Source organism: Lepisosteus platostomus, chromosome 4 (genome assembly GCF_059453375.1).
Source record: "Lepisosteus platostomus isolate fLepPlt1 chromosome 4, fLepPlt1.hap1, whole genome shotgun sequence".
Classification (NCBI taxonomy): domain Eukaryota; kingdom Metazoa; phylum Chordata; class Actinopteri; order Semionotiformes; family Lepisosteidae; genus Lepisosteus; species Lepisosteus platostomus.
In genome coordinates this window covers 12260155-12287976 of record NC_142614.1, presented here as the reverse complement: position 1 = coordinate 12287976, position 27822 = coordinate 12260155, and the positions used below count along the sequence as shown (strand labels likewise).

The 27822-nt window shown below is 50.3% G+C and overlaps 6 protein-coding genes across 6 annotated transcripts; all 6 read right to left on the bottom strand.

The window, feature by feature from the left end:
- Positions 1–1841: 1841 nt before the first annotated feature.
- Positions 1842–3845, bottom strand: LOC148672680 (zona pellucida sperm-binding protein 4-like). Its single transcript, XM_088628531.1, has 9 exons — positions 3608–3845; positions 3337–3524; positions 3160–3257; positions 2957–3084; positions 2689–2878; positions 2456–2603; positions 2299–2374; positions 2066–2191; positions 1842–1988 (listed from the first exon to the last, which is right to left on the bottom strand). The coding sequence occupies exons 1-9, from the start codon at positions 3828–3830 to the stop codon at positions 1858–1860; spliced, it is 1308 nt and encodes a 435-aa protein (XP_088484657.1). The 5' UTR covers positions 3831–3845; the 3' UTR covers positions 1842–1857.
- Positions 3846–6205: 2360 nt separating this feature from the next.
- On the bottom strand, positions 6206–8687 carry LOC148672679 (zona pellucida sperm-binding protein 3-like). Its single transcript, XM_088628525.1, has 9 exons — positions 8253–8687; positions 8059–8177; positions 7867–7970; positions 7463–7640; positions 7271–7388; positions 7105–7190; positions 6918–7030; positions 6467–6598; positions 6206–6349 (listed from the first exon to the last, which is right to left on the bottom strand). The coding sequence occupies exons 1-9, from the start codon at positions 8637–8639 to the stop codon at positions 6216–6218; spliced, it is 1371 nt and encodes a 456-aa protein (XP_088484651.1). The 5' UTR covers positions 8640–8687; the 3' UTR covers positions 6206–6215.
- A 2167-nt stretch (positions 8688–10854) lies between these two features.
- LOC148672678 (zona pellucida sperm-binding protein 4-like) lies at positions 10855–12858 on the bottom strand. Its single transcript, XM_088628528.1, has 9 exons — positions 12621–12858; positions 12350–12537; positions 12173–12270; positions 11970–12097; positions 11702–11891; positions 11469–11616; positions 11312–11387; positions 11079–11204; positions 10855–11001 (listed from the first exon to the last, which is right to left on the bottom strand). Exons 1-9 carry the CDS (start codon positions 12841–12843, stop codon positions 10871–10873), a joined length of 1308 nt encoding a protein of 435 aa, XP_088484654.1. The 5' UTR covers positions 12844–12858; the 3' UTR covers positions 10855–10870.
- Positions 12859–15218: 2360 nt separating this feature from the next.
- Positions 15219–17700, bottom strand: LOC148672677 (zona pellucida sperm-binding protein 3-like). The gene is made up of 9 exons (XM_088628526.1): positions 17266–17700; positions 17072–17190; positions 16880–16983; positions 16476–16653; positions 16284–16401; positions 16118–16203; positions 15931–16043; positions 15480–15611; positions 15219–15362 (listed from the first exon to the last, which is right to left on the bottom strand). The coding sequence occupies exons 1-9, from the start codon at positions 17650–17652 to the stop codon at positions 15229–15231; spliced, it is 1371 nt and encodes a 456-aa protein (XP_088484652.1). The 5' UTR covers positions 17653–17700; the 3' UTR covers positions 15219–15228.
- Positions 17701–19867: 2167 nt separating this feature from the next.
- LOC148672676 (zona pellucida sperm-binding protein 4-like) lies at positions 19868–21871 on the bottom strand. The gene is made up of 9 exons (XM_088628530.1): positions 21634–21871; positions 21363–21550; positions 21186–21283; positions 20983–21110; positions 20715–20904; positions 20482–20629; positions 20325–20400; positions 20092–20217; positions 19868–20014 (listed from the first exon to the last, which is right to left on the bottom strand). Exons 1-9 carry the CDS (start codon positions 21854–21856, stop codon positions 19884–19886), a joined length of 1308 nt encoding a protein of 435 aa, XP_088484656.1. The 5' UTR covers positions 21857–21871; the 3' UTR covers positions 19868–19883.
- Positions 21872–24226: 2355 nt separating this feature from the next.
- LOC148672675 (zona pellucida sperm-binding protein 3-like) lies at positions 24227–26720 on the bottom strand. The gene is made up of 9 exons (XM_088628527.1): positions 26279–26720; positions 26085–26203; positions 25893–25996; positions 25489–25666; positions 25297–25414; positions 25131–25216; positions 24944–25056; positions 24493–24624; positions 24227–24375 (listed from the first exon to the last, which is right to left on the bottom strand). Exons 1-9 carry the CDS (start codon positions 26663–26665, stop codon positions 24242–24244), a joined length of 1371 nt encoding a protein of 456 aa, XP_088484653.1. The 5' UTR covers positions 26666–26720; the 3' UTR covers positions 24227–24241.
- Between the last annotated feature and the right edge of the window lie 1102 nt (positions 26721–27822).

The window sequence follows — 27822 nt, the reverse complement described above, 5'->3', positions numbered from 1 at the left end:
CCTTTCTTGAGGATTTTGAGAAAATACAAATGTAAAACTACAGCAAAATCCAGTCCACTTCAAGCTAGGATTAAATCGCTGCTGATAATGTATTCTTAGTCAAATATGTTTTTGCCTTACTGTTAAATCACATAGGGCATTATGACATTATAGAAAATGTAGGCAGGCCTTTCAATCTGTAGTTTTCTTATCTTACATTTCGTTTGACATGAATCCTAAATCCACTCAAATTACGTCTTAATTTGCACTACACGTGTGATTTCAGATCAATGAACTGATTAGTCGTGTTGCAGAGACAAACCCGCTACATTAGAGCACCAGAAAGCGAATGAGACAGTGTCGCGTAAGCAGGCGTGTGATCGAGAAGCCTGCGATGTTGGCGCTAATGAAGGAGCTGCAGACAGATGAGAGAACACGTGTACTCTGTGCCTGCGGGCTGAAATCGCACACATTAAGAAAATAAGTTTGATATTTTCGACATTTGGCACAGCCAGCAGCCATTTCACTCTGCAGCTCACAACTGGCAGCCCACTAAAGCTGAGCAGGTGTGAGCCTGGTCAGTACCTGGATGGGAGAGCTCCTGGGAACAACGAAGGTCACTGCCGGAAGAGGTGTTAGTGGGGCCAGCAGGGGGCACTAACCCTGTGGTACATGTGGGTCCTAATGCCCCAGTATAGCAATGAGGACACTAGACTGTAAACAGGCGCCGTCCTTCGGCTGAGACGTAAAACCGAGGTCCTGACTCGCTGTGGTCATTAAAAATCCCAGGGCGTCTCACTAAAAGAATCATGGCCTCCTAATAATCCCCATCTGTGAATCTTCTCCCCCCTGAGAGTTGGTGTGTGGTGAGCATTCTGGAGCACTATGGCTGCCGTCGCATCCTCCAGGTGGTGGAGGGGAGTCCACATTACCAGAAAAGCGTTATACAAGTGGAAGTAAATAATTGAAGTATTACTTCAGAATAATTACTACATATGCTGGTGGTTCAAAATACAATTTGAAAGAGGTCAGTCTTATTGCATGTTCAGCAGGGTTTAATCTTTAAAAGTTAATGCCTCATTTTTCTTTCAGACAAGGGATTCCTAATCACGTAGTGAATTGAGATTGGTCAAAAATCCCCAAGTTGTCAAAGGTTTCTCTCCTAGCTTTTAACAGGATTAAAAAAAGTTTCTCCAATTGTAGTAGAGGCAAATATTGCTCAAAATATTTGCAATGCCAATAAACTGTTTGGATTGCAATATTCAATTGCATGATTGATCACTGATTCTAGACATTTTACACCCGTCACTAACCCCCCTTGAAATCATGTCATTTAGGTGATCATGAATGTTTTTATTTTTGAGTGAAAAACTTGATTTTATTTTTATAATAATTTATGGACCAGTGTCTCCCAACTGACCTCGCAGGTACCCCAAGTCCAATCCCGCCACTTCCATTTCTCTTCAGAGAGTAGAAGCCAAGACCACAGATTATTCCGCTCTAAAGCCACTTCCTGGATTGCGTGACATCAGTCCTGTGTGAGGAGCAGGCAGTATTGCTGCAGTAAGTGGAGGTACGAAGTCAGTTCCCCTACAGTCGCTGCAAGGGGAACAGCACCGCCCCCGACTCCAAGCAGCACCTGCAGTATTAATTACCTTCCTCAGTGGTCAGATTACCCAGACGAAGGAGGTGGTTCTGGAAGAGGTTTCAGAGCTGGATGCAGAAAAGCCCTCTTACTGCAATAATCATTACATTGAGCTGTTAAGCAGTGTTTTTGCCACCATTCCTTCTAGAAAGAAGCAGCTGTAAGCGTCTTAGACATCATTAAGAAAGTGAAAAAGAAAGGCTGAGGAGGACCAGAGTTCACTTCTCCCTTTATTATGCTCCAGTTACAGCTTTGTTCTGTGTACAAGGTCTGAATCTCCACACAGCTACCAGCAGCAGAGCAGAGACCACAAGCACAGTGGAGGCAGCTACTGCCAGCAAACCATAGCTGAAGACCTGGGGCACTGAGGAGAGAGCAGGCAGCAGTCAGTACACAGCCAGAGCAACACGCCAACACCGCTCACACAGTGGAGCCTCTCACCTTCAGACCAGAGCCGATGCGCTTCACCCTGGGCTGGGAGCTCAGAGGCAGTCAGGATCACCTCTCCACTAGAGACCACTGCAGTGTCTTTGGAGGAGCCCCCGCGTGCTGCAGCAGCTGCCCTTCCTGGAAGAGGAACAGAAGAACTGCTGGGAGGACTGACGACCAGGATTCAGCAGCCAACAGGTACCCCTCAGCTGGAGCACTGGAGCTGACATGCGACAGGTACTCACTCCTCCTGCTGCAGGTTGGGACACAGCGGTCAGTAGCAGTCGGCTGGCACACTGCTGCACTGCAGTGGATGTAGACCTGGAGAGAGCAGAGCAGGGGTGAGAGAAGGTCAGCTGCCCTCGGGGATCAAGCTGGTGCCTCCCAGCCATGGCTCCTTACCGTCTCCTTCAGGGGGAGCTGGGAGGCAGGGTCCACAAAAGTGAACATCCGGACCATGAAGCGCTGGTAGTGCGTTGGGTACAGCAGCCCTGAGGAGCCGCCCACAGGGATCAGAGTGGTCTGGTAGTTGTCATCTCTGTATGGGCACCTGCAGCAGGAGGAGAAGGGTGAGAGCTCTGCCAGCAGGGGTCAGCAGTGGGGAATCCAGCAAGAGCTACAGGAGGACAGGTTACCCAGCAACCAGGAGGCTCCACTGGGGCTGGCTCAGAGGGCTTGGGGTGGAAGTGGCCCAGCAGTCTCCCAGCGTCAGGACAATATTGGGATCCGTCCTCTGCAAGATGTGAACCTCCACATACACAGGATCCTGCAGGACCTTGGTCACAGGGTAGTCACCCTCACTGTAGTAGGAGTCATACTGCTCTCCTGAGGAGGAGGAGGGAACTTTAGCACTATTTCACCCTGCAGGGCAGCCGAGCAGAGCTGAAGGCTCAGCACAGGTACCTCTTGCCAGTTGGAGCTCCACACGGAGAGGTCCTGGGGACACTGCTGGAGGGGGTGGAGAGACCGTATAGACCACTGCCTGCAGAGGAACCAGCTCATCATCTGCATACCTGCACTGGAAGAACAGCCTGCAGGAAGAAGCCAGCCATCAGGAACTGGCACAGGCCGAGGGGAGCCGAGGAAGGAGAAGGCAACCTGCCCACCTGTAGGCACTGTCCCTCGTGATGGAGCCATCAGGTCCCGGCCTCACCTCGAAGCTGGAGTTCATCAGGTTCTCATACACTACAGCACCAGCCTCCACCTGGAACAGGGGTGGGGACATGACAGGCACAGCCTGCACACACTGGCACTCTGGGAACAAGACACTGGCTGCAACTCACCCTCATCCTGGTGCCACAGGCACTGACTGGGAACTTGAACATGGCAAAGCCAGCAGTGGTGCCAACAGGGCCACAGGCTGCACTGCCACCCCCCAGCAGACTGACCGAGTCCAGGCTCAGCGGAGGGCTGGTGGCATTCCTGGACACCACAACCACAAACTGACCATCCCTGGTGCACTGCACAGTCACTGAGGGGATACAAAGGCTGGATTCAGTCCCATTATAAAAAAAGGGAGTCCTGCTCTGAAGTGCTCAGGTTACACAAACCCACCATCATTCCCATAGTAGCAGCGCCTCTGGCTTGTCTGATCAAAGCAACAGTTTCCTGCTTCACAGTCGGCTCTCGTGATGGTTGGGTCTCCACACACCACCTTGTCATTATCGCTCACCAGACATTTCTGATTCTGGGCTAGAGCCACATCCAGCAACACAAAAAGCCAGGCACACAGACTCCACAGACTCCACACTTTCCCACTGACCCCAGACTTCTCCATGGCGGAACTCGGAGAGGAACTAGAGGAAAGCCGCGCTCAGCGCCTTAAGTTCTCTCTGCGCGCTGATTGGCTGAGCTCGGCGATTGGACAGCAGCAGGCTGAAGCGGGCGCACGAGGACCTCAGACGCTCTGCGCGTCTCCAGGGTCAGGAATTGAGTCCAGGTGCGCAGATCGCTCTGCTGGTTCCCTCCAGCGTCATTCTTAAGAATTGTCTTCATCCGCGATGTGGAAACAAGTGAGGAAACAGAACCTCAGCGGTGATATTTAAATCCAATTAAAATCAGCACTGCTTAAAATTTCACATCATTGGGCTGCTAATATATTTGGATGTTTGAGCCAGGAATCGTTTGATCTTGCTTTAGCGACTGGTTTAAAGAAACACGACTCGAAACACTGATTCGAAACTGCTTCGATGCATTTGGAGCATAGCGTTACCATACTGTCCACTGCTCCGAAGTCCGTATCAAAAGGCGCGTGACCAGGCTGAACGCGACTTCATGGCCTCACACTGTTTCGAAATGCTTCAAATGTTTTGCCGGGATTCGGCATAGGAAAAATTAAGAGCAAGCTGGTGATCTGGGATCACAACATTTTGACCCAATACACATAAATGGAAAGTACAAAAATATCTCTCTGTTCCCCGATTTGTGATTGGGTGCTACCTGTCATCACCTTATTTGCCACACCCTCGAAAAGTTTTTAACGTTATATAAAGCCTGTCTAAGCCTCGTTTTTTTCGCGAAGTATTGCCTCAACCTCCTGAGTGCCTTGTACTGAGCCGTGTTCTTCCAGTGAGCCTGTTTTCCTGCCTCCACCTAGTTTCTTTCTTTGACTCCGAGCCTGCCTTGTCCACAGTACCCTGGGAGCTCCTGTTTGAACCTTCGCCTGTACACTGACCTTGATTTGTGAGAATTCATAACAAATAGGATCTCCGCTTCGTAAGAATAATAGCAAATCATAACTTAAAAAGTACTGCACTGAAACCTTTGTGGAAAGCAATTGCAGAAATAAAGATGAAGGTAAAACGCTTAAATCGAGAGCCATCAGTAGCAAGGGAGGTGAGATCAGCAAAGCTGTGAAGATGGGAAGGTTTGATAAACGTTCTAGAACTGTGCCTGGGTTGTGGACCTCAGGTATGCTTTAATCCGCTTGAGCTCTGAGGAGAGCGGCTACAGGTTGAATTCACACCTCCATTTAGTAAAATACTGGAGAAGCCGCACGGAAAGCACTGCGTTTTAATGCCGCTTACGTATAATCGATGAACTGTGCTTTCACGCTTTTGTTTGTCCGGGTAGGGCCGATTTTTAGCCAGGTGGCATTTATTTAGCCACACGGCATGTGTACAATTGCGGCAAACGAGAATCTGTTAACTTCTAGCAAGAAAAACCTCGAGTATTCTACGTGTCTACCGTGTGTTAGTCACATGGATCTAACGGAGAGGGTGCTGGAAGATCTTGCGGCGGTGTTTCAGCCTTCGTTTACATCTCTTCTGCTCATGGAAGCTAATTTTGTTTAGGCTCTTGTCTTAGACTGTACTGTGTATTAGAACGAAAGCCTAAATACAATACTGTTTAGAAAAGCCCACACACTTAGTTTGATAATACTGTAGAGCCATGCACACGCAAGGCGGGCTGGGGATTAGGGGACTGTATATAGTGGGACGGAGGCTGGAAACAGGCTCTTCCCTTCGTGGCTGTTAGGGTAGGTGTAGCGCTGTAATCCCTGTCCCTGTGTACCTTTCCCCACTTCTGATTAACCTCTTTTTCCCAGTCCTACGCCCGCTCCATTCGGTACTGAACTCCGTGGTCGTAACAAAATATTTTCATCTCATAACGAAGTAAATGAAGTCAGATCCCTTTAACCGTGTAACTCCATAAAACCGAAGGAAAGGAGAATCATAGCAGGCGTCTCAGTGAAAGTAAAGAGCCTCAGATGGCAACATTCTGAACGTGTCTGCCCTGTGGCTCTCCTCTAATGGTCATAGAAGATGCCGTCTCAACTAGAACCTGACTTAGAAGAAAAAGCAGCCATCCATGTGCTGCTGTCAGGGATATGTAACAGCCTGGAGTCCAGGCTGCTCCCATGAGTACTACAGCCATCATCAGCTGCAGAGAAGCTCCCCACCCATAGCATCTACTCTACAGAGTGGAGCTGCAGTTTAATGCTTAGCACCTGCACAAGAAAGGCTGTCAGACTAGCTGAAAGCCACTGGAGCCAGTGCAGTAACAGCCCAAGCCCACCCTCTGCCCACAGTGCTTGTGACAAAGACACTGAACAGGGTAGCATGATGAGAACATGAGAGGTCAGTGCAATAAGCAGGTGTCAAGGTCTATTGCACTGGATTAAGAAAGGAACAAGTATCACACAGAGTTCTCAATCCCTCCTTTATTTCTCCATCACAGTCAGCTCAGTGGATTTGCTCTGCAGTCTCCTGTAAAGGACAGGCCCCAGCACAGCCACACAGACCAGCCCCACCACTGCCCCCAGAGCAGCCAGGATCTCAGGCTCAGCAGACACTCCTGGAAAGAGAGGACAGGTTAGCTCACACTGCTCTACCATAGAGATGCTTTTAGACCAGTTCAGTCCCACTGAGACTCCAGTCAGTATACAGGTTGGGTACTAAAGGCTTCCTCTACCTGTTACATCACCTTCCTCCTGTGCTCTCAGCTGAGACCTCTGACCTTCCACCTCTGCTGGGCGGTCAGCCTGCTCTTCCAGTACAAACAGAGGACCAACTGTGGCATCGCCTTCCCACTCAGCAGCTGCAACTGGAAGGAATTCTGGATTGAAATACCTACAGCGCTGCAGAAGACAGCATTCACTCTCACATAAGCCTGACCAGGACTTAAGGAGCATGTTGGAGGGAAGGACACCCTTTGTAACGCTCCTTTTCATGTAGCAATCCAGAGAACAGTTGCCTACATTCCCCAAGAATAAGAGCATACAGTGTCATGGTTTTCTATGAAGACTTCTGCTCACAATCCCTCAATGTACCAATGTTCATACTACTGGAGTGGAACACTAGCATCTACAAGAACTAGAATCCCCTCTTCTCATTTTGAGAAGCCACAAGCAAGAGAGTCTCACCCTCTTTAGATCCCAGATCCCTCTTCATTTTCATCCAGTGCCTGGATTTGGTTGTAGGACAGCTGGAGTCACAGCAGCTGCACACCTGATCACTCCCATCCACAGACATCCACCTACAGCAGGACAGGCATCACTGCAGACACCCGCATCAGAGCACATTGCGGGCAACACCCTACTCCTCACTTACACATTCCCAGTAGTGTAGCAGGCCTTGTTCAGGGAGTCCACACTCTGGGAAGCAGCAGTCACCTTCAGAAGGCAGGTGATGTAGATCTGGAACAGCACACCTTCAGTCAGAGGCTCCACTGCAGCTAAGCCTCCTCACAGCCCAGAGGCCACAGGAAGACACTCACTGAGCTCCTGGCATCTTGATAGAACCTGAAGGCATCCAGCTTCATCCTCAGCTTGCTGTCCTGGGGTCTTGGCATGAACTGAGAACTGGAGCCTGTAGTTTTGGCATCAGTCAGGCACCTGGGGGAGAGGGGAGGTCATTGCAAGTGCACCGTCTGCACAGCAGTTCCTCCATCAGAAGGCACAGGACTCACCCATGATTCTCAATGAAGGCATATCTGGGGGTAGAGGTCTGGTCAGGCACCAGGGTGGCCACACAGTTGTCCACAAAGAGCCGGAGGGGCTGGTGGTCGGCCTGGCTGACGGAGGCTTCAATATTCAGGACGTCCCCCAGGTAGAACACGTTGGAGGTCCTTGGGGAGCTCCAGTCATCTAGCATTGGAGAGGAGCCATTACTCATGGCCACGAATAGGTCCAGCAGGAAAATAGAGAACCAGATGAACGTCTCCCAAATACAGATCCCTTCAAAGAGCTCCGGTTTCTGGGAGCAAACCTTCATAGACCCCCAGTCAACTAATTCAACAAAGCAATCTTCTCTAGCAGACATCCCCAGTGCGAAAGGGAGTCTTGCTGCACCTCTCCCTACAAGAGCACATACCAGCCATGAGCACCAGGGAGAAATCCAGGACATCCTCCGCAGACTTGGTGGAAGTGTAGGGGACCCAGGTGGGCTTCAGGGCGCTGCTGCTCACATTGTGAAACCTGGGAAAGAGACTCCAGCAGAGTGACACGGTCCTTATTCAGCCCTGGAGCTCCGTGGACCCTGCAGGACAGCAGATGCCTCCCTCACCTCATGTAGCGACACTCAATCCCGACAACGGCGCCATTCGTTCTCACGATGGGGGTGTTGGCAATCGCCCGCGGGGTGTAGTTGAGAGAGAAGTTGTACACTAGCTCCTCCGGTGCGCTCTAGGAGAGAAGCGACGGGTGAAGCCGGCACACCACTAAAATATGAAGCTATGATGTCAAAGCCGGACACCCTACCGTCAGCGAACTACGACACGCCTGCAGCTCGGACACGAAGATCAGGACCTGCGCCGCGTCGTCTTGCCTTGTGGCGGCACAGTCTCCCAGACTGACGTCCGAGGAGTTGAGCAGCTGACCGGTACCGAACAGGTCTCTCCTGACTTGCACCACGATTTGACTCTCCCCGCACGCTACCGACACAGCCCGCACGAGCGGCGTAGGCTGCCGTAGAAACCGAGGAATTTTGTAAAACACAGCCCCCTTGTGCGTGATACCGGTTCGCCGTCCGGGAACTGAGCGCCATGTAGCGGCGTCACAGAAAACGCCGCAACAAAAGAACACCAAGAAGCTGAAGAAAGAAATACCCGAAATCCACATTTTGTTTCCCATAGAGAACAAATCCATGATACCTACTGTTTGTCAAGTACGTCTTTTTAAAGGCACACAGATATTCTCTCTTAATGGGGTTCAGGTTTGCCGACAGAGAAAGCAGATTCTCACGGAACAAACCCCGTGTCCGCTCGTACTGAGGAGCCCGGATAGAGCGCGAGAGTCGGGGAAGATCAGAGCAGCGATCAGGAAACAGCGCCGAGCCTGTTGAAAACTGTCCGAATAGGACCGGTGATGTTTTACGTATTCTTTTATTTCATGTTTCAATTTTCTCCGGCTGAGTCAGTGCGTTCTGTTGTAATTACGCATTACGATCCAATTTCTACCTTAAATTGCATCATGTCGTCCCAGTTCTGGCTGTGAAGACGTCCAGGGGGTGCACTTCGTAACCTTTCTTGAGGATTTTGAGAAAATACAAATGTAAAACTACAGCAAAATCCAGTCCACTTCAAGCTAGGATTAAATCGCTGCTGATAATGTATTCTTAGTCAAATATGTTTTTGCCTTACTGTTAAATCACATAGGGCATTATGACATTATAGAAAATGTAGGCAGGCCTTTCAATCTGTAGTTTTCTTATCTTACATTTCGTTTGACATGAATCCTAAATCCACTCAAATTACGTCTTAATTTGCACTACACGTGTGATTTCAGATCAATGAACTGATTAGTCGTGTTGCAGAGACAAACCCGCTACATTAGAGCACCAGAAAGCGAATGAGACAGTGTCGCGTAAGCAGGCGTGTGATCGAGAAGCCTGCGATGTTGGCGCTAATGAAGGAGCTGCAGACAGATGAGAGAACACGTGTACTCTGTGCCTGCGGGCTGAAATCGCACACATTAAGAAAATAAGTTTGATATTTTCGACATTTGGCACAGCCAGCAGCCATTTCACTCTGCAGCTCACAACTGGCAGCCCACTAAAGCTGAGCAGGTGTGAGCCTGGTCAGTACCTGGATGGGAGAGCTCCTGGGAACAACGAAGGTCACTGCCGGAAGAGGTGTTAGTGGGGCCAGCAGGGGGCACTAACCCTGTGGTACATGTGGGTCCTAATGCCCCAGTATAGCAATGAGGACACTAGACTGTAAACAGGCGCCGTCCTTCGGCTGAGACGTAAAACCGAGGTCCTGACTCGCTGTGGTCATTAAAAATCCCAGGGCGTCTCACTAAAAGAATCATGGCCTCCTAATAATCCCCATCTGTGAATCTTCTCCCCCCTGAGAGTTGGTGTGTGGTGAGCATTCTGGAGCACTATGGCTGCCGTCGCATCCTCCAGGTGGTGGAGGGGAGTCCACATTACCAGAAAAGCGTTATACAAGTGGAAGTAAATAATTGAAGTATTACTTCAGAATAATTACTACATATGCTGGTGGTTCAAAATACAATTTGAAAGAGGTCAGTCTTATTGCATGTTCAGCAGGGTTTAATCTTTAAAAGTTAATGCCTCATTTTTCTTTCAGACAAGGGATTCCTAATCACGTAGTGAATTGAGATTGGTCAAAAATCCCCAAGTTGTCAAAGGTTTCTCTCCTAGCTTTTAACAGGATTAAAAAAAGTTTCTCCAATTGTAGTAGAGGCAAATATTGCTCAAAATATTTGCAATGCCAATAAACTGTTTGGATTGCAATATTCAATTGCATGATTGATCACTGATTCTAGACATTTTACACCCGTCACTAACCCCCCTTGAAATCATGTCATTTAGGTGATCATGAATGTTTTTATTTTTGAGTGAAAAACTTGATTTTATTTTTATAATAATTTATGGACCAGTGTCTCCCAACTGACCTCGCAGGTACCCCAAGTCCAATCCCGCCACTTCCATTTCTCTTCAGAGAGTAGAAGCCAAGACCACAGATTATTCCGCTCTAAAGCCACTTCCTGGATTGCGTGACATCAGTCCTGTGTGAGGAGCAGGCAGTATTGCTGCAGTAAGTGGAGGTACGAAGTCAGTTCCCCTACAGTCGCTGCAAGGGGAACAGCACCGCCCCCGACTCCAAGCAGCACCTGCAGTATTAATTACCTTCCTCAGTGGTCAGATTACCCAGACGAAGGAGGTGGTTCTGGAAGAGGTTTCAGAGCTGGATGCAGAAAAGCCCTCTTACTGCAATAATCATTACATTGAGCTGTTAAGCAGTGTTTTTGCCACCATTCCTTCTAGAAAGAAGCAGCTGTAAGCGTCTTAGACATCATTAAGAAAGTGAAAAAGAAAGGCTGAGGAGGACCAGAGTTCACTTCTCCCTTTATTATGCTCCAGTTACAGCTTTGTTCTGTGTACAAGGTCTGAATCTCCACACAGCTACCAGCAGCAGAGCAGAGACCACAAGCACAGTGGAGGCAGCTACTGCCAGCAAACCATAGCTGAAGACCTGGGGCACTGAGGAGAGAGCAGGCAGCAGTCAGTACACAGCCAGAGCAACACGCCAACACCGCTCACACAGTGGAGCCTCTCACCTTCAGACCAGAGCCGATGCGCTTCACCCTGGGCTGGGAGCTCAGAGGCAGTCAGGATCACCTCTCCACTAGAGACCACTGCAGTGTCTTTGGAGGAGCCCCCGCGTGCTGCAGCAGCTGCCCTTCCTGGAAGAGGAACAGAAGAACTGCTGGGAGGACTGACGACCAGGATTCAGCAGCCAACAGGTACCCCTCAGCTGGAGCACTGGAGCTGACATGCGACAGGTACTCACTCCTCCTGCTGCAGGTTGGGACACAGCGGTCAGTAGCAGTCGGCTGGCACACTGCTGCACTGCAGTGGATGTAGACCTGGAGAGAGCAGAGCAGGGGTGAGAGAAGGTCAGCTGCCCTCGGGGATCAAGCTGGTGCCTCCCAGCCATGGCTCCTTACCGTCTCCTTCAGGGGGAGCTGGGAGGCAGGGTCCACAAAAGTGAACATCCGGACCATGAAGCGCTGGTAGTGCGTTGGGTACAGCAGCCCTGAGGAGCCGCCCACAGGGATCAGAGTGGTCTGGTAGTTGTCATCTCTGTATGGGCACCTGCAGCAGGAGGAGAAGGGTGAGAGCTCTGCCAGCAGGGGTCAGCAGTGGGGAATCCAGCAAGAGCTACAGGAGGACAGGTTACCCAGCAACCAGGAGGCTCCACTGGGGCTGGCTCAGAGGGCTTGGGGTGGAAGTGGCCCAGCAGTCTCCCAGCGTCAGGACAATATTGGGATCCGTCCTCTGCAAGATGTGAACCTCCACATACACAGGATCCTGCAGGACCTTGGTCACAGGGTAGTCACCCTCACTGTAGTAGGAGTCATACTGCTCTCCTGAGGAGGAGGAGGGAACTTTAGCACTATTTCACCCTGCAGGGCAGCCGAGCAGAGCTGAAGGCTCAGCACAGGTACCTCTTGCCAGTTGGAGCTCCACACGGAGAGGTCCTGGGGACACTGCTGGAGGGGGTGGAGAGACCGTATAGACCACTGCCTGCAGAGGAACCAGCTCATCATCTGCATACCTGCACTGGAAGAACAGCCTGCAGGAAGAAGCCAGCCATCAGGAACTGGCACAGGCCGAGGGGAGCCGAGGAAGGAGAAGGCAACCTGCCCACCTGTAGGCACTGTCCCTCGTGATGGAGCCATCAGGTCCCGGCCTCACCTCGAAGCTGGAGTTCATCAGGTTCTCATACACTACAGCACCAGCCTCCACCTGGAACAGGGGTGGGGACATGACAGGCACAGCCTGCACACACTGGCACTCTGGGAACAAGACACTGGCTGCAACTCACCCTCATCCTGGTGCCACAGGCACTGACTGGGAACTTGAACATGGCAAAGCCAGCAGTGGTGCCAACAGGGCCACAGGCTGCACTGCCACCCCCCAGCAGACTGACCGAGTCCAGGCTCAGCGGAGGGCTGGTGGCATTCCTGGACACCACAACCACAAACTGACCATCCCTGGTGCACTGCACAGTCACTGAGGGGATACAAAGGCTGGATTCAGTCCCATTATAAAAAAAGGGAGTCCTGCTCTGAAGTGCTCAGGTTACACAAACCCACCATCATTCCCATAGTAGCAGCGCCTCTGGCTTGTCTGATCAAAGCAACAGTTTCCTGCTTCACAGTCGGCTCTCGTGATGGTCGGGTCTCCACACACCACCTTGTCATTATCGCTCACCAGACATTTCTGATTCTGGGCTAGAGCCACATCCAGCAACACAAAAAGCCAGGCACACAGACTCCACAGACTCCACACTTTCCCACTGACCCCAGACTTCTCCATGGCGGAACTCGGAGAGGAACTAGAGGAAAGCCGCGCTCAGCGCCTTAAGTTCTCTCTGCGCGCTGATTGGCTGAGCTCGGCGATTGGACAGCAGCAGGCTGAAGCGGGCGCACGAGGACCTCAGACGCTCTGCGCGTCTCCAGGGTCAGGAATTGAGTCCAGGTGCGCAGATCGCTCTGCTGGTTCCCTCCAGCGTCATTCTTAAGAATTGTCTTCATCCGCGATGTGGAAACAAGTGAGGAAACAGAACCTCAGCGGTGATATTTAAATCCAATTAAAATCAGCACTGCTTAAAATTTCACATCATTGGGCTGCTAATATATTTGGATGTTTGAGCCAGGAATCGTTTGATCTTGCTTTAGCGACTGGTTTAAAGAAACACGACTCGAAACACTGATTCGAAACTGCTTCGATGCATTTGGAGCATAGCGTTACCATACTGTCCACTGCTCCGAAGTCCGTATCAAAAGGCGCGTGACCAGGCTGAACGCGACTTCATGGCCTCACACTGTTTCGAAATGCTTCAAATGTTTTGCCGGGATTCGGCATAGGAAAAATTAAGAGCAAGCTGGTGATCTGGGATCACAACATTTTGACCCAATACACATAAATGGAAAGTACAAAAATATCTCTCTGTTCCCCGATTTGTGATTGGGTGCTACCTGTCATCACCTTATTTGCCACACCCTCGAAAAGTTTTTAACGTTATATAAAGCCTGTCTAAGCCTCGTTTTTTTCGCGAAGTATTGCCTCAACCTCCTGAGTGCCTTGTACTGAGCCGTGTTCTTCCAGTGAGCCTGTTTTCCTGCCTCCACCTAGTTTCTTTCTTTGACTCCGAGCCTGCCTTGTCCACAGTACCCTGGGAGCTCCTGTTTGAACCTTCGCCTGTACACTGACCTTGATTTGTGAGAATTCATAACAAATAGGATCTCCGCTTCGTAAGAATAATAGCAAATCATAACTTAAAAAGTACTGCACTGAAACCTTTGTGGAAAGCAATTGCAGAAATAAAGATGAAGGTAAAACGCTTAAATCGAGAGCCATCAGTAGCAAGGGAGGTGAGATCAGCAAAGCTGTGAAGATGGGAAGGTTTGATAAACGTTCTAGAACTGTGCCTGGGTTGTGGACCTCAGGTATGCTTTAATCCGCTTGAGCTCTGAGGAGAGCGGCTACAGGTTGAATTCACACCTCCATTTAGTAAAATACTGGAGAAGCCGCACGGAAAGCACTGCGTTTTAATGCCGCTTACGTATAATCGATGAACTGTGCTTTCACGCTTTTGTTTGTCCGGGTAGGGCCGATTTTTAGCCAGGTGGCATTTATTTAGCCACACGGCATGTGTACAATTGCGGCAAACGAGAATCTGTTAACTTCTAGCAAGAAAAACCTCGAGTATTCTACGTGTCTACCGTGTGTTAGTCACATGGATCTAACGGAGAGGGTGCTGGAAGATCTTGCGGCGGTGTTTCAGCCTTCGTTTACATCTCTTCTGCTCATGGAAGCTAATTTTGTTTAGGCTCTTGTCTTAGACTGTACTGTGTATTAGAACGAAAGCCTAAATACAATACTGTTTAGAAAAGCCCACACACTTAGTTTGATAATACTGTAGAGCCATGCACACGCAAGGCGGGCTGGGGATTAGGGGACTGTATATAGTGGGACGGAGGCTGGAAACAGGCTCTTCCCTTCGTGGCTGTTAGGGTAGGTGTAGCGCTGTAATCCCTGTCCCTGTGTACCTTTCCCCACTTCTGATTAACCTCTTTTTCCCAGTCCTACGCCCGCTCCATTCGGTACTGAACTCCGTGGTCGTAACAAAATATTTTCATCTCATAACGAAGTAAATGAAGTCAGATCCCTTTAACCGTGTAACTCCATAAAACCGAAGGAAAGGAGAATCATAGCAGGCGTCTCAGTGAAAGTAAAGAGCCTCAGATGGCAACATTCTGAACGTGTCTGCCCTGTGGCTCTCCTCTAATGGTCATAGAAGATGCCGTCTCAACTAGAACCTGACTTAGAAGAAAAAGCAGCCATCCATGTGCTGCTGTCAGGGATATGTAACAGCCTGGAGTCCAGGCTGCTCCCATGAGTACTACAGCCATCATCAGCTGCAGAGAAGCTCCCCACCCATAGCATCTACTCTACAGAGTGGAGCTGCAGTTTAATGCTTAGCACCTGCACAAGAAAGGCTGTCAGACTAGCTGAAAGCCACTGGAGCCAGTGCAGTAACAGCCCAAGCCCACCCTCTGCCCACAGTGCTTGTGACAAAGACACTGAACAGGGTAGCATGATGAGAACATGAGAGGTCAGTGCAATAAGCAGGTGTCAAGGTCTATTGCACTGGATTAAGAAAGGAACAAGTATCACACAGAGTTCTCAATCCCTCCTTTATTTCTCCATCACAGTCAGCTCAGTGGATTTGCTCTGCAGTCTCCTGTAAAGGACAGGCCCCAGCACAGCCACACAGACCAGCCCCACCACTGCCCCCAGAGCAGCCAGGATCTCAGGCTCAGCAGACACTCCTGGAAAGAGAGGACAGGTTAGCTCACACTGCTCTACCATAGAGATGCTTTTAGACCAGTTCAGTCCCACTGAGACTCCAGTCAGTATACAGGTTGGGTACTAAAGGCTTCCTCTACCTGTTACATCACCTTCCTCCTGTGCTCTCAGCTGAGACCTCTGACCTTCCACCTCTGCTGGGCGGTCAGCCTGCTCTTCCAGTACAAACAGAGGACCAACTGTGGCATCGCCTTCCCACTCAGCAGCTGCAACTGGAAGGAATTCTGGATTGAAATACCTACAGCGCTGCAGAAGACAGCATTCACTCTCACATAAGCCTGACCAGGACTTAAGGAGCATGTTGGAGGGAAGGACACCCTTTGTAACGCTCCTTTTCATGTAGCAATCCAGAGAACAGTTGCCTACATTCCCCAAGAATAAGAGCATACAGTGTCATGGTTTTCTATGAAGACTTCTGCTCACAATCCCTCAATGTACCAATGTTCATACTACTGGAGTGGAACACTAGCATCTACAAGAACTAGAATCCCCTCTTCTCATTTTGAGAAGCCACAAGCAAGAGAGTCTCACCCTCTTTAGATCCCAGATCCCTCTTCATTTTCATCCAGTGCCTGGATTTGGTTGTAGGACAGCTGGAGTCACAGCAGCTGCACACCTGATCACTCCCATCCACAGACATCCACCTACAGCAGGACAGGCATCACTGCAGACACCCGCATCAGAGCACATTGCGGGCAACACCCTACTCCTCACTTACACATTCCCAGTAGTGTAGCAGGCCTTGTTCAGGGAGTCCACACTCTGGGAAGCAGCAGTCACCTTCAGAAGGCAGGTGATGTAGATCTGGAACAGCACACCTTCAGTCAGAGGCTCCACTGCAGCTAAGCCTCCTCACAGCCCAGAGGCCACAGGAAGACACTCACTGAGCTCCTGGCATCTTGATAGAACCTGAAGGCATCCAGCTTCATCCTCAGCTTGCTGTCCTGGGGTCTTGGCATGAACTGAGAACTGGAGCCTGTAGTTTTGGCATCAGTCAGGCACCTGGGGGAGAGGGGAGGTCATTGCAAGTGCACCGTCTGCACAGCAGTTCCTCCATCAGAAGGCACAGGACTCACCCATGATTCTCAATGAAGGCATATCTGGGGGTAGAGGTCTGGTCAGGCACCAGGGTGGCCACACAGTTGTCCACAAAGAGCCGGAGGGGCTGGTGGTCGGCCTGGCTGACGGAGGCTTCAATATTCAGGACGTCCCCCAGGTAGAACACGTTGGAGGTCCTTGGGGAGCTCCAGTCATCTAGCATTGGAGAGGAGCCATTACTCATGGCCACGAATAGGTCCAGCAGGAAAATAGAGAACCAGATGAACGTCTCCCAAATACAGATCCCTTCAAAGAGCTCCGGTTTCTGGGAGCAAACCTTCATAGACCCCCAGTCAACTAATTCAACAAAGCAATCTTCTCTAGCAGACATCCCCAGTGCGAAAGGGAGTCTTGCTGCACCTCTCCCTACAAGAGCACATACCAGCCATGAGCACCAGGGAGAAATCCAGGACATCCTCCGCAGACTTGGTGGAAGTGTAGGGGACCCAGGTGGGCTTCAGGGCGCTGCTGCTCACATTGTGAAACCTGGGAAAGAGACTCCAGCAGAGTGACACGGTCCTTATTCAGCCCTGGAGCTCCGTGGACCCTGCAGGACAGCAGATGCCTCCCTCACCTCATGTAGCGACACTCAATCCCGACAACGGCGCCATTCGTTCTCACGATGGGGGTGTTGGCAATCGCCCGCGGGGTGTAGTTGAGAGAGAAGTTGTACACTAGCTCCTCCGGTGCGCTCTAGGAGAGAAGCGACGGGTGAAGCCGGCACACCACTAAAATATGAAGCTATGATGTCAAAGCCGGACACCCTACCGTCAGCGAACTACGACACGCCTGCAGCTCGGACACGAAGATCAGGACCTGCGCCGCGTCGTCTTGCCTTGTGGCGGCACAGTCTCCCAGACTGACGTCCGAGGAGTTGAGCAGCTGACCGGTACCGAACAGGTCTCTCCTGACTTGCACCACGATTTGACTCTCCCCGCACGCTACCGACACAGCCCGCACGAGCGGCGTAGGCTGCCGTAGAAACCGAGGAATTTTGTAAAACACAGCCCCCTTGTGCGTGATACCGGTTCGCCGTCCGGGAACTGAGCGCCATGTAGCGGCGTCACAGAAAACGCCGCAACAAAAGAACACCAAGAAGCTGAAGAAAGAAATACCCGAAATCCACATTTTGTTTCCCATAGAGAACAAATCCATGATACCTACTGTTTGTCAAGTACGTCTTTTTAAAGGCACACAGATATTCTCTCTTAATGGGGTTCAGGTTTGCCGACAGAGAAAGCAGATTCTCACGGAACAAACCCCGTGTCCGCTCGTACTGAGGAGCCCGGATAGAGCGCGAGAGTCGGGGAAGATCAGAGCAGCGATCAGGAAACAGCGCCGAGCCTGTTGAAAACTGTCCGAATAGGACCGGTGATGTTTTACGTATTCTTTTATTTCATGTTTCAATTTTCTCCGGCTGAGTCAGTGCGTTCTGTTGTAATTACGCATTACGATCCAATTTCTACCTTAAATTGCATCATGTCGTCCCAGTTCTGGCTGTGAAGACGTCCAGGGGGTGCACTTCGTAACCTTTCTTGAGGATTTTGAGAAAATACAAATGTAAAACTACAGCAAAATCCAGTCCACTTCAAGCTAGGATTAAATCGCTGCTGATAATGTATTCTTAGTCAAATATGTTTTTGCCTTACTGTTAAATCACATAGGGCATTATGACATTATAGAAAATGTAGGCAGGCCTTTCAATCTGTAGTTTTCTTATCTTACATTTCGTTTGACATGAATCCTAAATCCACTCAAATTACGTCTTAATTTGCACTACACGTGTGATTTCAGATCAATGAACTGATTAGTCGTGTTGCAGAGACAAACCCGCTACATTAGAGCACCAGAAAGCGAATGAGACAGTGTCGCGTAAGCAGGCGTGTGATCGAGAAGCCTGCGATGTTGGCGCTAATGAAGGAGCTGCAGACAGATGAGAGAACACGTGTACTCTGTGCCTGCGGGCTGAAATCGCACACATTAAGAAAATAAGTTTGATATTTTCGACATTTGGCACAGCCAGCAGCCATTTCACTCTGCAGCTCACAACTGGCAGCCCACTAAAGCTGAGCAGGTGTGAGCCTGGTCAGTACCTGGATGGGAGAGCTCCTGGGAACAACGAAGGTCACTGCCGGAAGAGGTGTTAGTGGGGCCAGCAGGGGGCACTAACCCTGTGGTACATGTGGGTCCTAATGCCCCAGTATAGCAATGAGGACACTAGACTGTAAACAGGCGCCGTCCTTCGGCTGAGACGTAAAACCGAGGTCCTGACTCGCTGTGGTCATTAAAAATCCCAGGGCGTCTCACTAAAAGAATCATGGCCTCCTAATAATCCCCATCTGTGAATCTTCTCCCCCCTGAGAGTTGGTGTGTGGTGAGCATTCTGGAGCACTATGGCTGCCGTCGCATCCTCCAGGTGGTGGAGGGGAGTCCACATTACCAGAAAAGCGTTATACAAGTGGAAGTAAATAATTGAAGTATTACTTCAGAATAATTACTACATATGCTGGTGGTTCAAAATACAATTTGAAAGAGGTCAGTCTTATTGCATGTTCAGCAGGGTTTAATCTTTAAAAGTTAATGCCTCATTTTTCTTTCAGACAAGGGATTCCTAATCACGTAGTGAATTGAGATTGGTCAAAAATCCCCAAGTTGTCAAAGGTTTCTCTCCTAGCTTTTAACAGGATTAAAAAAAGTTTCTCCAATTGTAGTAGAGGCAAATATTGCTCAAAATATTTGCAATGCCAATAAACTGTTTGGATTGCAATATTCAATTGCATGATTGATCACTGATTCTAGACATTTTACACCCGTCACTAACCCCCCTTGAAATCATGTCATTTAGGTGATCATGAATGTTTTTATTTTTGAGTGAAAAACTTGATTTTATTTTTATAATAATTTATGGACCAGTGTCTCCCAACTGACCTCGCAGGTACCCCAAGTCCAATCCCGCCACTTCCATTTCTCTTCAGAGAGTAGAAGCCAAGACCACAGATTATTCCGCTCTAAAGCCACTTCCTGGATTGCGTGACATCAGTCCTGTGTGAGGAGCAGGCAGTATTGCTGCAGTAAGTGGAGGTACGAAGTCAGTTCCCCTACAGTCGCTGCAAGGGGAACAGCACCGCCCCCGACTCCAAGCAGCACCTGCAGTATTAATTACCTTCCTCAGTGGTCAGATTACCCAGACGAAGGAGGTGGTTCTGGAAGAGGTTTCAGAGCTGGATGCAGAAAAGCCCTCTTACTGCAATAATCATTACATTGAGCTGTTAAGCAGTGTTTTTGCCACCATTCCTTCTAGAAAGAAGCAGCTGTAAGCGTCTTAGACATCATTAAGAAAGTGAAAAAGAAAGGCTGAGGAGGACCAGAGTTCACTTCTCCCTTTATTATGCTCCAGTTACAGCTTTGTTCTGTGTACAAGGTCTGAATCTCCACACAGCTACCAGCAGCAGAGCAGAGACCACAAGCACAGTGGAGGCAGCTACTGCCAGCAAACCATAGCTGAAGACCTGGGGCACTGAGGAGAGAGCAGGCAGCAGTCAGTACACAGCCAGAGCAACACGCCAACACCGCTCACACAGTGGAGCCTCTCACCTTCAGACCAGAGCCGATGCGCTTCACCCTGGGCTGGGAGCTCAGAGGCAGTCAGGATCACCTCTCCACTAGAGACCACTGCAGTGTCTTTGGAGGAGCCCCCGCGTGCTGCAGCAGCTGCCCTTCCTGGAAGAGGAACAGAAGAACTGCTGGGAGGACTGACGACCAGGATTCAGCAGCCAACAGGTACCCCTCAGCTGGAGCACTGGAGCTGACATGCGACAGGTACTCACTCCTCCTGCTGCAGGTTGGGACACAGCGGTCAGTAGCAGTCGGCTGGCACACTGCTGCACTGCAGTGGATGTAGACCTGGAGAGAGCAGAGCAGGGGTGAGAGAAGGTCAGCTGCCCTCGGGGATCAAGCTGGTGCCTCCCAGCCATGGCTCCTTACCGTCTCCTTCAGGGGGAGCTGGGAGGCAGGGTCCACAAAAGTGAACATCCGGACCATGAAGCGCTGGTAGTGCGTTGGGTACAGCAGCCCTGAGGAGCCGCCCACAGGGATCAGAGTGGTCTGGTAGTTGTCATCTCTGTATGGGCACCTGCAGCAGGAGGAGAAGGGTGAGAGCTCTGCCAGCAGGGGTCAGCAGTGGGGAATCCAGCAAGAGCTACAGGAGGACAGGTTACCCAGCAACCAGGAGGCTCCACTGGGGCTGGCTCAGAGGGCTTGGGGTGGAAGTGGCCCAGCAGTCTCCCAGCGTCAGGACAATATTGGGATCCGTCCTCTGCAAGATGTGAACCTCCACATACACAGGATCCTGCAGGACCTTGGTCACAGGGTAGTCACCCTCACTGTAGTAGGAGTCATACTGCTCTCCTGAGGAGGAGGAGGGAACTTTAGCACTATTTCACCCTGCAGGGCAGCCGAGCAGAGCTGAAGGCTCAGCACAGGTACCTCTTGCCAGTTGGAGCTCCACACGGAGAGGTCCTGGGGACACTGCTGGAGGGGGTGGAGAGACCGTATAGACCACTGCCTGCAGAGGAACCAGCTCATCATCTGCATACCTGCACTGGAAGAACAGCCTGCAGGAAGAAGCCAGCCATCAGGAACTGGCACAGGCCGAGGGGAGCCGAGGAAGGAGAAGGCAACCTGCCCACCTGTAGGCACTGTCCCTCGTGATGGAGCCATCAGGTCCCGGCCTCACCTCGAAGCTGGAGTTCATCAGGTTCTCATACACTACAGCACCAGCCTCCACCTGGAACAGGGGTGGGGACATGACAGGCACAGCCTGCACACACTGGCACTCTGGGAACAAGACACTGGCTGCAACTCACCCTCATCCTGGTGCCACAGGCACTGACTGGGAACTTGAACATGGCAAAGCCAGCAGTGGTGCCAACAGGGCCACAGGCTGCACTGCCACCCCCCAGCAGACTGACCGAGTCCAGGCTCAGCGGAGGGCTGGTGGCATTCCTGGACACCACAACCACAAACTGACCATCCCTGGTGCACTGCACAGTCACTGAGGGGATACAAAGGCTGGATTCAGTCCCATTATAAAAAAAGGGAGTCCTGCTCTGAAGTGCTCAGGTTACACAAACCCACCATCATTCCCATAGTAGCAGCGCCTCTGGCTTGTCTGATCAAAGCAACAGTTTCCTGCTTCACAGTCGGCTCTCGTGATGGTCGGGTCTCCACACACCACCTTGTCATTATCGCTCACCAGACATTTCTGATTCTGGGCTAGAGCCACATCCAGCAACACAAAAAGCCAGGCACACAGACTCCACAGACTCCACACTTTCCCACTGACCCCAGACTTCTCCATGGCGGAACTCGGAGAGGAACTAGAGGAAAGCCGCGCTCAGCGCCTTAAGTTCTCTCTGCGCGCTGATTGGCTGAGCTCGGCGATTGGACAGCAGCAGGCTGAAGCGGGCGCACGAGGACCTCAGACGCTCTGCGCGTCTCCAGGGTCAGGAATTGAGTCCAGGTGCGCAGATCGCTCTGCTGGTTCCCTCCAGCGTCATTCTTAAGAATTGTCTTCATCCGCGATGTGGAAACAAGTGAGGAAACAGAACCTCAGCGGTGATATTTAAATCCAATTAAAATCAGCACTGCTTAAAATTTCACATCATTGGGCTGCTAATATATTTGGATGTTTGAGCCAGGAATCGTTTGATCTTGCTTTAGCGACTGGTTTAAAGAAACACGACTCGAAACACTGATTCGAAACTGCTTCGATGCATTTGGAGCATAGCGTTACCATACTGTCCACTGCTCCGAAGTCCGTATCAAAAGGCGCGTGACCAGGCTGAACGCGACTTCATGGCCTCACACTGTTTCGAAATGCTTCAAATGTTTTGCCGGGATTCGGCATAGGAAAAATTAAGAGCAAGCTGGTGATCTGGGATCACAACATTTTGACCCAATACACATAAATGGAAAGTACAAAAATATCTCTCTGTTCCCCGATTTGTGATTGGGTGCTACCTGTCATCACCTTATTTGCCACACCCTCGAAAAGTTTTTAACGTTATATAAAGCCTGTCTAAGCCTCGTTTTTTTCGCGAAGTATTGCCTCAACCTCCTGAGTGCCTTGTACTGAGCCGTGTTCTTCCAGTGAGCCTGTTTTCCTGCCTCCACCTAGTTTCTTTCTTTGACTCCGAGCCTGCCTTGTCCACAGTACCCTGGGAGCTCCTGTTTGAACCTTCGCCTGTACACTGACCTTGATTTGTGAGAATTCATAACAAATAGGATCTCCGCTTCGTAAGAATAATAGCAAATCATAACTTAAAAAGTACTGCACTGAAACCTTTGTGGAAAGCAATTGCAGAAATAAAGATGAAGGTAAAACGCTTAAATCGAGAGCCATCAGTAGCAAGGGAGGTGAGATCAGCAAAGCTGTGAAGATGGGAAGGTTTGATAAACGTTCTAGAACTGTGCCTGGGTTGTGGACCTCAGGTATGCTTTAATCCGCTTGAGCTCTGAGGAGAGCGGCTACAGGTTGAATTCACACCTCCATTTAGTAAAATACTGGAGAAGCCGCACGGAAAGCACTGCGTTTTAATGCCGCTTACGTATAATCGATGAACTGTGCTTTCACGCTTTTGTTTGTCCGGGTAGGGCCGATTTTTAGCCAGGTGGCATTTATTTAGCCACACGGCATGTGTACAATTGCGGCAAACGAGAATCTGTTAACTTCTAGCAAGAAAAACCTCGAGTATTCTACGTGTCTACCGTGTGTTAGTCACATGGATCTAACGGAGAGGGTGCTGGAAGATCTTGCGGCGGTGTTTCAGCCTTCGTTTACATCTCTTCTGCTCATGGAAGCTAATTTTGTTTAGGCTCTTGTCTTAGACTGTACTGTGTATTAGAACGAAAGCCTAAATACAATACTGTTTAGAAAAGCCCACACACTTAGTTTGATAATACTGTAGAGCCATGCACACGCAAGGCGGGCTGGGGATTAGGGGACTGTATATAGTGGGACGGAGGCTGGAAACAGGCTCTTCCCTTCGTGGCTGTTAGGGTAGGTGTAGCGCTGTAATCCCTGTCCCTGTGTACCTTTCCCCACTTCTGATTAACCTCTTTTTCCCAGTCCTACGCCCGCTCCATTCGGTACTGAACTCCGTGGTCGTAACAAAATATTTTCATCTCATAACGAAGTAAATGAAGTCAGATCCCTTTAACCGTGTAACTCCATAAAACCGAAGGAAAGGAGAATCATAGCAGGCGTCTCAGTGAAAGTAAAGAGCCTCAGATGGCAACATTCTGAACGTGTCTGCCCTGTGGCTCTCCTCTAATGGTCATAGAAGATGCCGTCTCAACTAGAACCTGACTTAGAAGAAAAAGCAGCCATCCATGTGCTGCTGTCAGGGATATGTAACAGCCTGGAGTCCAGGCTGCTCCCATGAGTACTACAGCCATCATCAGCTGCAGAGAAGCTCCCCACCCATAGCATCTACTCTACAGAGTGGAGCTGCAGTTTAATGCTTAGCACCTGCACAAGAAAGGCTGTCAGACTAGCTGAAAGCCACTGGAGCCAGTGCAGTAACAGCCCAAGCCCACCCTCTGCCCACAGTGCTTGTGACAAAGACACTGAACAGGGTAGCATGATGAGAACATGAGAGGTCAGTGCAATAAGCAGGTGTCAAGGTCTATTGCACTGGATTAAGAAAGGAACAAGTATCACACAGAGTTCTCAATCCCTCCTTTATTTCTCCATCACAGTCAGCTCAGTGGATTTGCTCTGCAGTCTCCTGTAAAGGACAGGCCCCAGCACAGCCACACAGACCAGCCCCACCACTGCCCCCAGAGCAGCCAGGATCTCAGGCTCAGCAGACACTCCTGGAAAGAGAGGACAGGTTAGCTCACACTGCTCTACCATAGAGATGCTTTTAGACCAGTTCAGTCCCACTGAGACTCCAGTCAGTATACAGGTTGGGTACTAAAGGCTTCCTCTACCTGTTACATCACCTTCCTCCTGTGCTCTCAGCTGAGACCTCTGACCTTCCACCTCTGCTGGGCGGTCAGCCTGCTCTTCCAGTACAAACAGAGGACCAACTGTGGCATTGCCTTCCCACTCAGCAGCTGCAACTGGAAGGAATTCTGGATTGAAATACCTACAGCGCTGCAGAAGACAGCATTCACTCTCACATAAGCCTGACCAGGACTTAAGGAGCATGTTGGAGGGAAGGACACCCTTTGTAACGCTCCTTTTCATGTAGCAATCCAGAGAACAGTTGCCTACATTCCCCAAGAATAAGAGCATACAGTGTCATGGTTTTCTATGAAGACTTCTGCTCACAGTCCCTCAATGTACCAATGTTCATACTACTGGAGTGGAACACTAGCATCTACAAGAACTAGAATCCCCTCTTCTCATTTTGAGAAGCCACAAGCAAGAGAGTCTCACCCTCTTTAGATCCCAGATCCCTCTTCATTTTCATCCAGTGCCTGGATTTGGTTGTAGGACAGCTGGAGTCACAGCAGCTGCACACCTGATCACTCCCATCCACAGACATCCACCTACAGCAGGACAGGCATCACTGCAGACACCCGCATCAGAGCACATTGCGGGCAACACCCTACTCCTCACTTACACATTCCCAGTAGTGTAGCAGGCCTTGTTCAGGGAGTCCACACTCTGGGAAGCAGCAGTCACCTTCAGAAGGCAGGTGATGTAGATCTGGAACAGCACACCTTCAGTCAGAGGCTCCACTGCAGCTAAGCCTCCTCACAGCCCAGAGGCCACAGGAAGACACTCACTGAGCTCCTGGCATCTTGATAGAACCTGAAGGCATCCAGCTTCATCCTCAGCTTGCTGTCCTGGGGTCTTGGCATGAACTGAGAACTGGAGCCTGTAGTTTTGGCATCAGTCAGGCACCTGGGGGAGAGGGGAGGTCATTGCAAGTGCACCGTCTGCACAGCAGTTCCTCCATCAGAAGGCACAGGACTCACCCATGATTCTCAATGAAGGCATATCTGGGGGTAGAGGTCTGGTCAGGCACCAGGGTGGCCACACAGTTGTCCACAAAGAGCCGGAGGGGCTGGTGGTCGGCCTGGCTGACGGAGGCTTCAATATTCAGGACGTCCCCCAGGTAGAACACGTTGGAGGTCCTTGGGGAGCTCCAGTCATCTAGCATTGGAGAGGAGCCATTACTCATGGCCACGAATAGGTCCAGCAGGAAAATAGAGAACCAGATGAACGTCTCCCAAATACAGATCCCTTCAAAGAGCTCCGGTTTCTGGGAGCAAACCTTCATAGACCCCCAGTCAACTAATTCAACAAAGCAATCTTCTCTAGCAGACATCCCCAGTGCGAAAGGGAGTCTTGCTGCACCTCTCCCTACAAGAGCACATACCAGCCATGAGCACCAGGGAGAAATCCAGGACATCCTCCGCAGACTTGGTGGAAGTGTAGGGGACCCAGGTGGGCTTCAGGGCGCTGCTGCTCACATTGTGAAACCTGGGAAAGAGACTCCAGCAGAGTGACACGGTCCTTATTCAGCCCTGGAGCTCCGTGGACCCTGCAGGACAGCAGATGCCTCCCTCACCTCATGTAGCGACACTCAATCCCGACAACGGCGCCATTCGTTCTCACGATGGGGGTGTTGGCAATCGCCCGCGGGGTGTAGTTGAGAGAGAAGTTGTACACTAGCTCCTCCGGTGCGCTCTAGGAGAGAAGCGACGGGTGAAGCCGGCACACCACTAAAATATGAAGCTATGATGTCAAAGCCGGACACCCTACCGTCAGCGAACTACGACACGCCTGCAGCTCGGACACGAAGATCAGGACCTGCGCCGCGTCGTCTTGCCTTGTGGCGGCACAGTCTCCCAGACTGACGTCCGAGGAGTTGAGCAGCTGACCGGTACCGAACAGGTCTCTCCTGACTTGCACCACGATTTGACTCTCCCCGCACGCTACCGACACAGCCCGCACGAGCGGCGTAGGCTGCCGTAGAAACCGAGGAATTTTGTAAAACACAGCCCCCTTGTGCGTGATACCGGTTCGCCGTCCGGGAACTGAGCGCCATGTAGCGGCGTCACAGAAAACGCCGCAACAAAAGAACACCAAGAAGCTGAAGAAAGAAATACCCGAAATCCACATTTTGTTTCCCATAGAGAACAAATCCATGATACCTACTGTTTGTCAAGTACGTCTTTTTAAAGGCACACAGATATTCTCTCTTAATGGGGTTCAGGTTTGCCGACAGAGAAAGCAGATTCTCACGGAACAAACTCCGTGTCCGCTCGTACTGAGGAGCCCGGATAGAGCGCGAGAGTCGGGGAAGATCAGAGCAGCGATCAGGAAACAGCGCCGAGCCTGTTGAAAACTGTCCGAATAGGACCGGTGATGTTTTACGTATTCTTTTATTTCATGTTTCAATTTTCTCCGGCTGAGTCAGTGCGTTCTGTTGTAATTACGCATTACGATCCAATTTCTACCTTAAATTGCATCATGTCGTCCCAGTTCTGGCTGTGAAGACGTCCAGGGGGTGCACTTCGTAACCTTTCTTGAGGATTTTGAGAAAATACAAATGTAAAACTACAGCAAAATCCAGTCCACTTCAAGCTAGGATTAAATCGCTGCTGATAATGTATTCTTAGTCAAATATGTTTTTGCCTTACTGTTAAATCACATAGGGCATTATGACATTATAGAAAATGTAGGCAGGCCTTTCAATCTGTAGTTTTCTTATCTTACATTTCGTTTGACATGAATCCTAAATCCACTCAAATTACGTCTTAATTTGCACTACAAGTGTGATTTCAGATCAATGAACTGATTAGTCGTGTTGCAGAGACAAACCCGCTACATTAGCGAATGAGACAGTGTCGCGTAAGCAGGCGTGTGATCGAGAAGCCTGCGATGTTGGCGCTAATGAAGGAGCTGCAGACAGATGAGAGAACACGTGTACTCTGTGCCTGCGGGCTGAAATCGCACACATTAAGAAAATAAGTTTGATATTTTCGACATTTGGCACAGCCAGCAGCCATTTCACTCTGCAGCTCACAACTGGCAGCCCACTAAAGCTGAGCAGGTGTGAGCCTGGTCAGTACCTGGATGGGAGAGCTCCTGGGAACAACTAAGGTCACTGCCGGAAGAGGTGTTAGTGGGGCCAGCAGGGGGCGCTAACCCTGTGGTCCATGTGGGTCCTAATGCCCCAGTATAGCAATGAGGACACTAGACTGTAAACAGGCGCCGTCCTTCGGCTGAGACGTAAAACCGAGGTCCTGACTCGCTGTGGTCATTAAAAATCCCAGGGCGTCTCTCTAAAAGAATCATGGCCT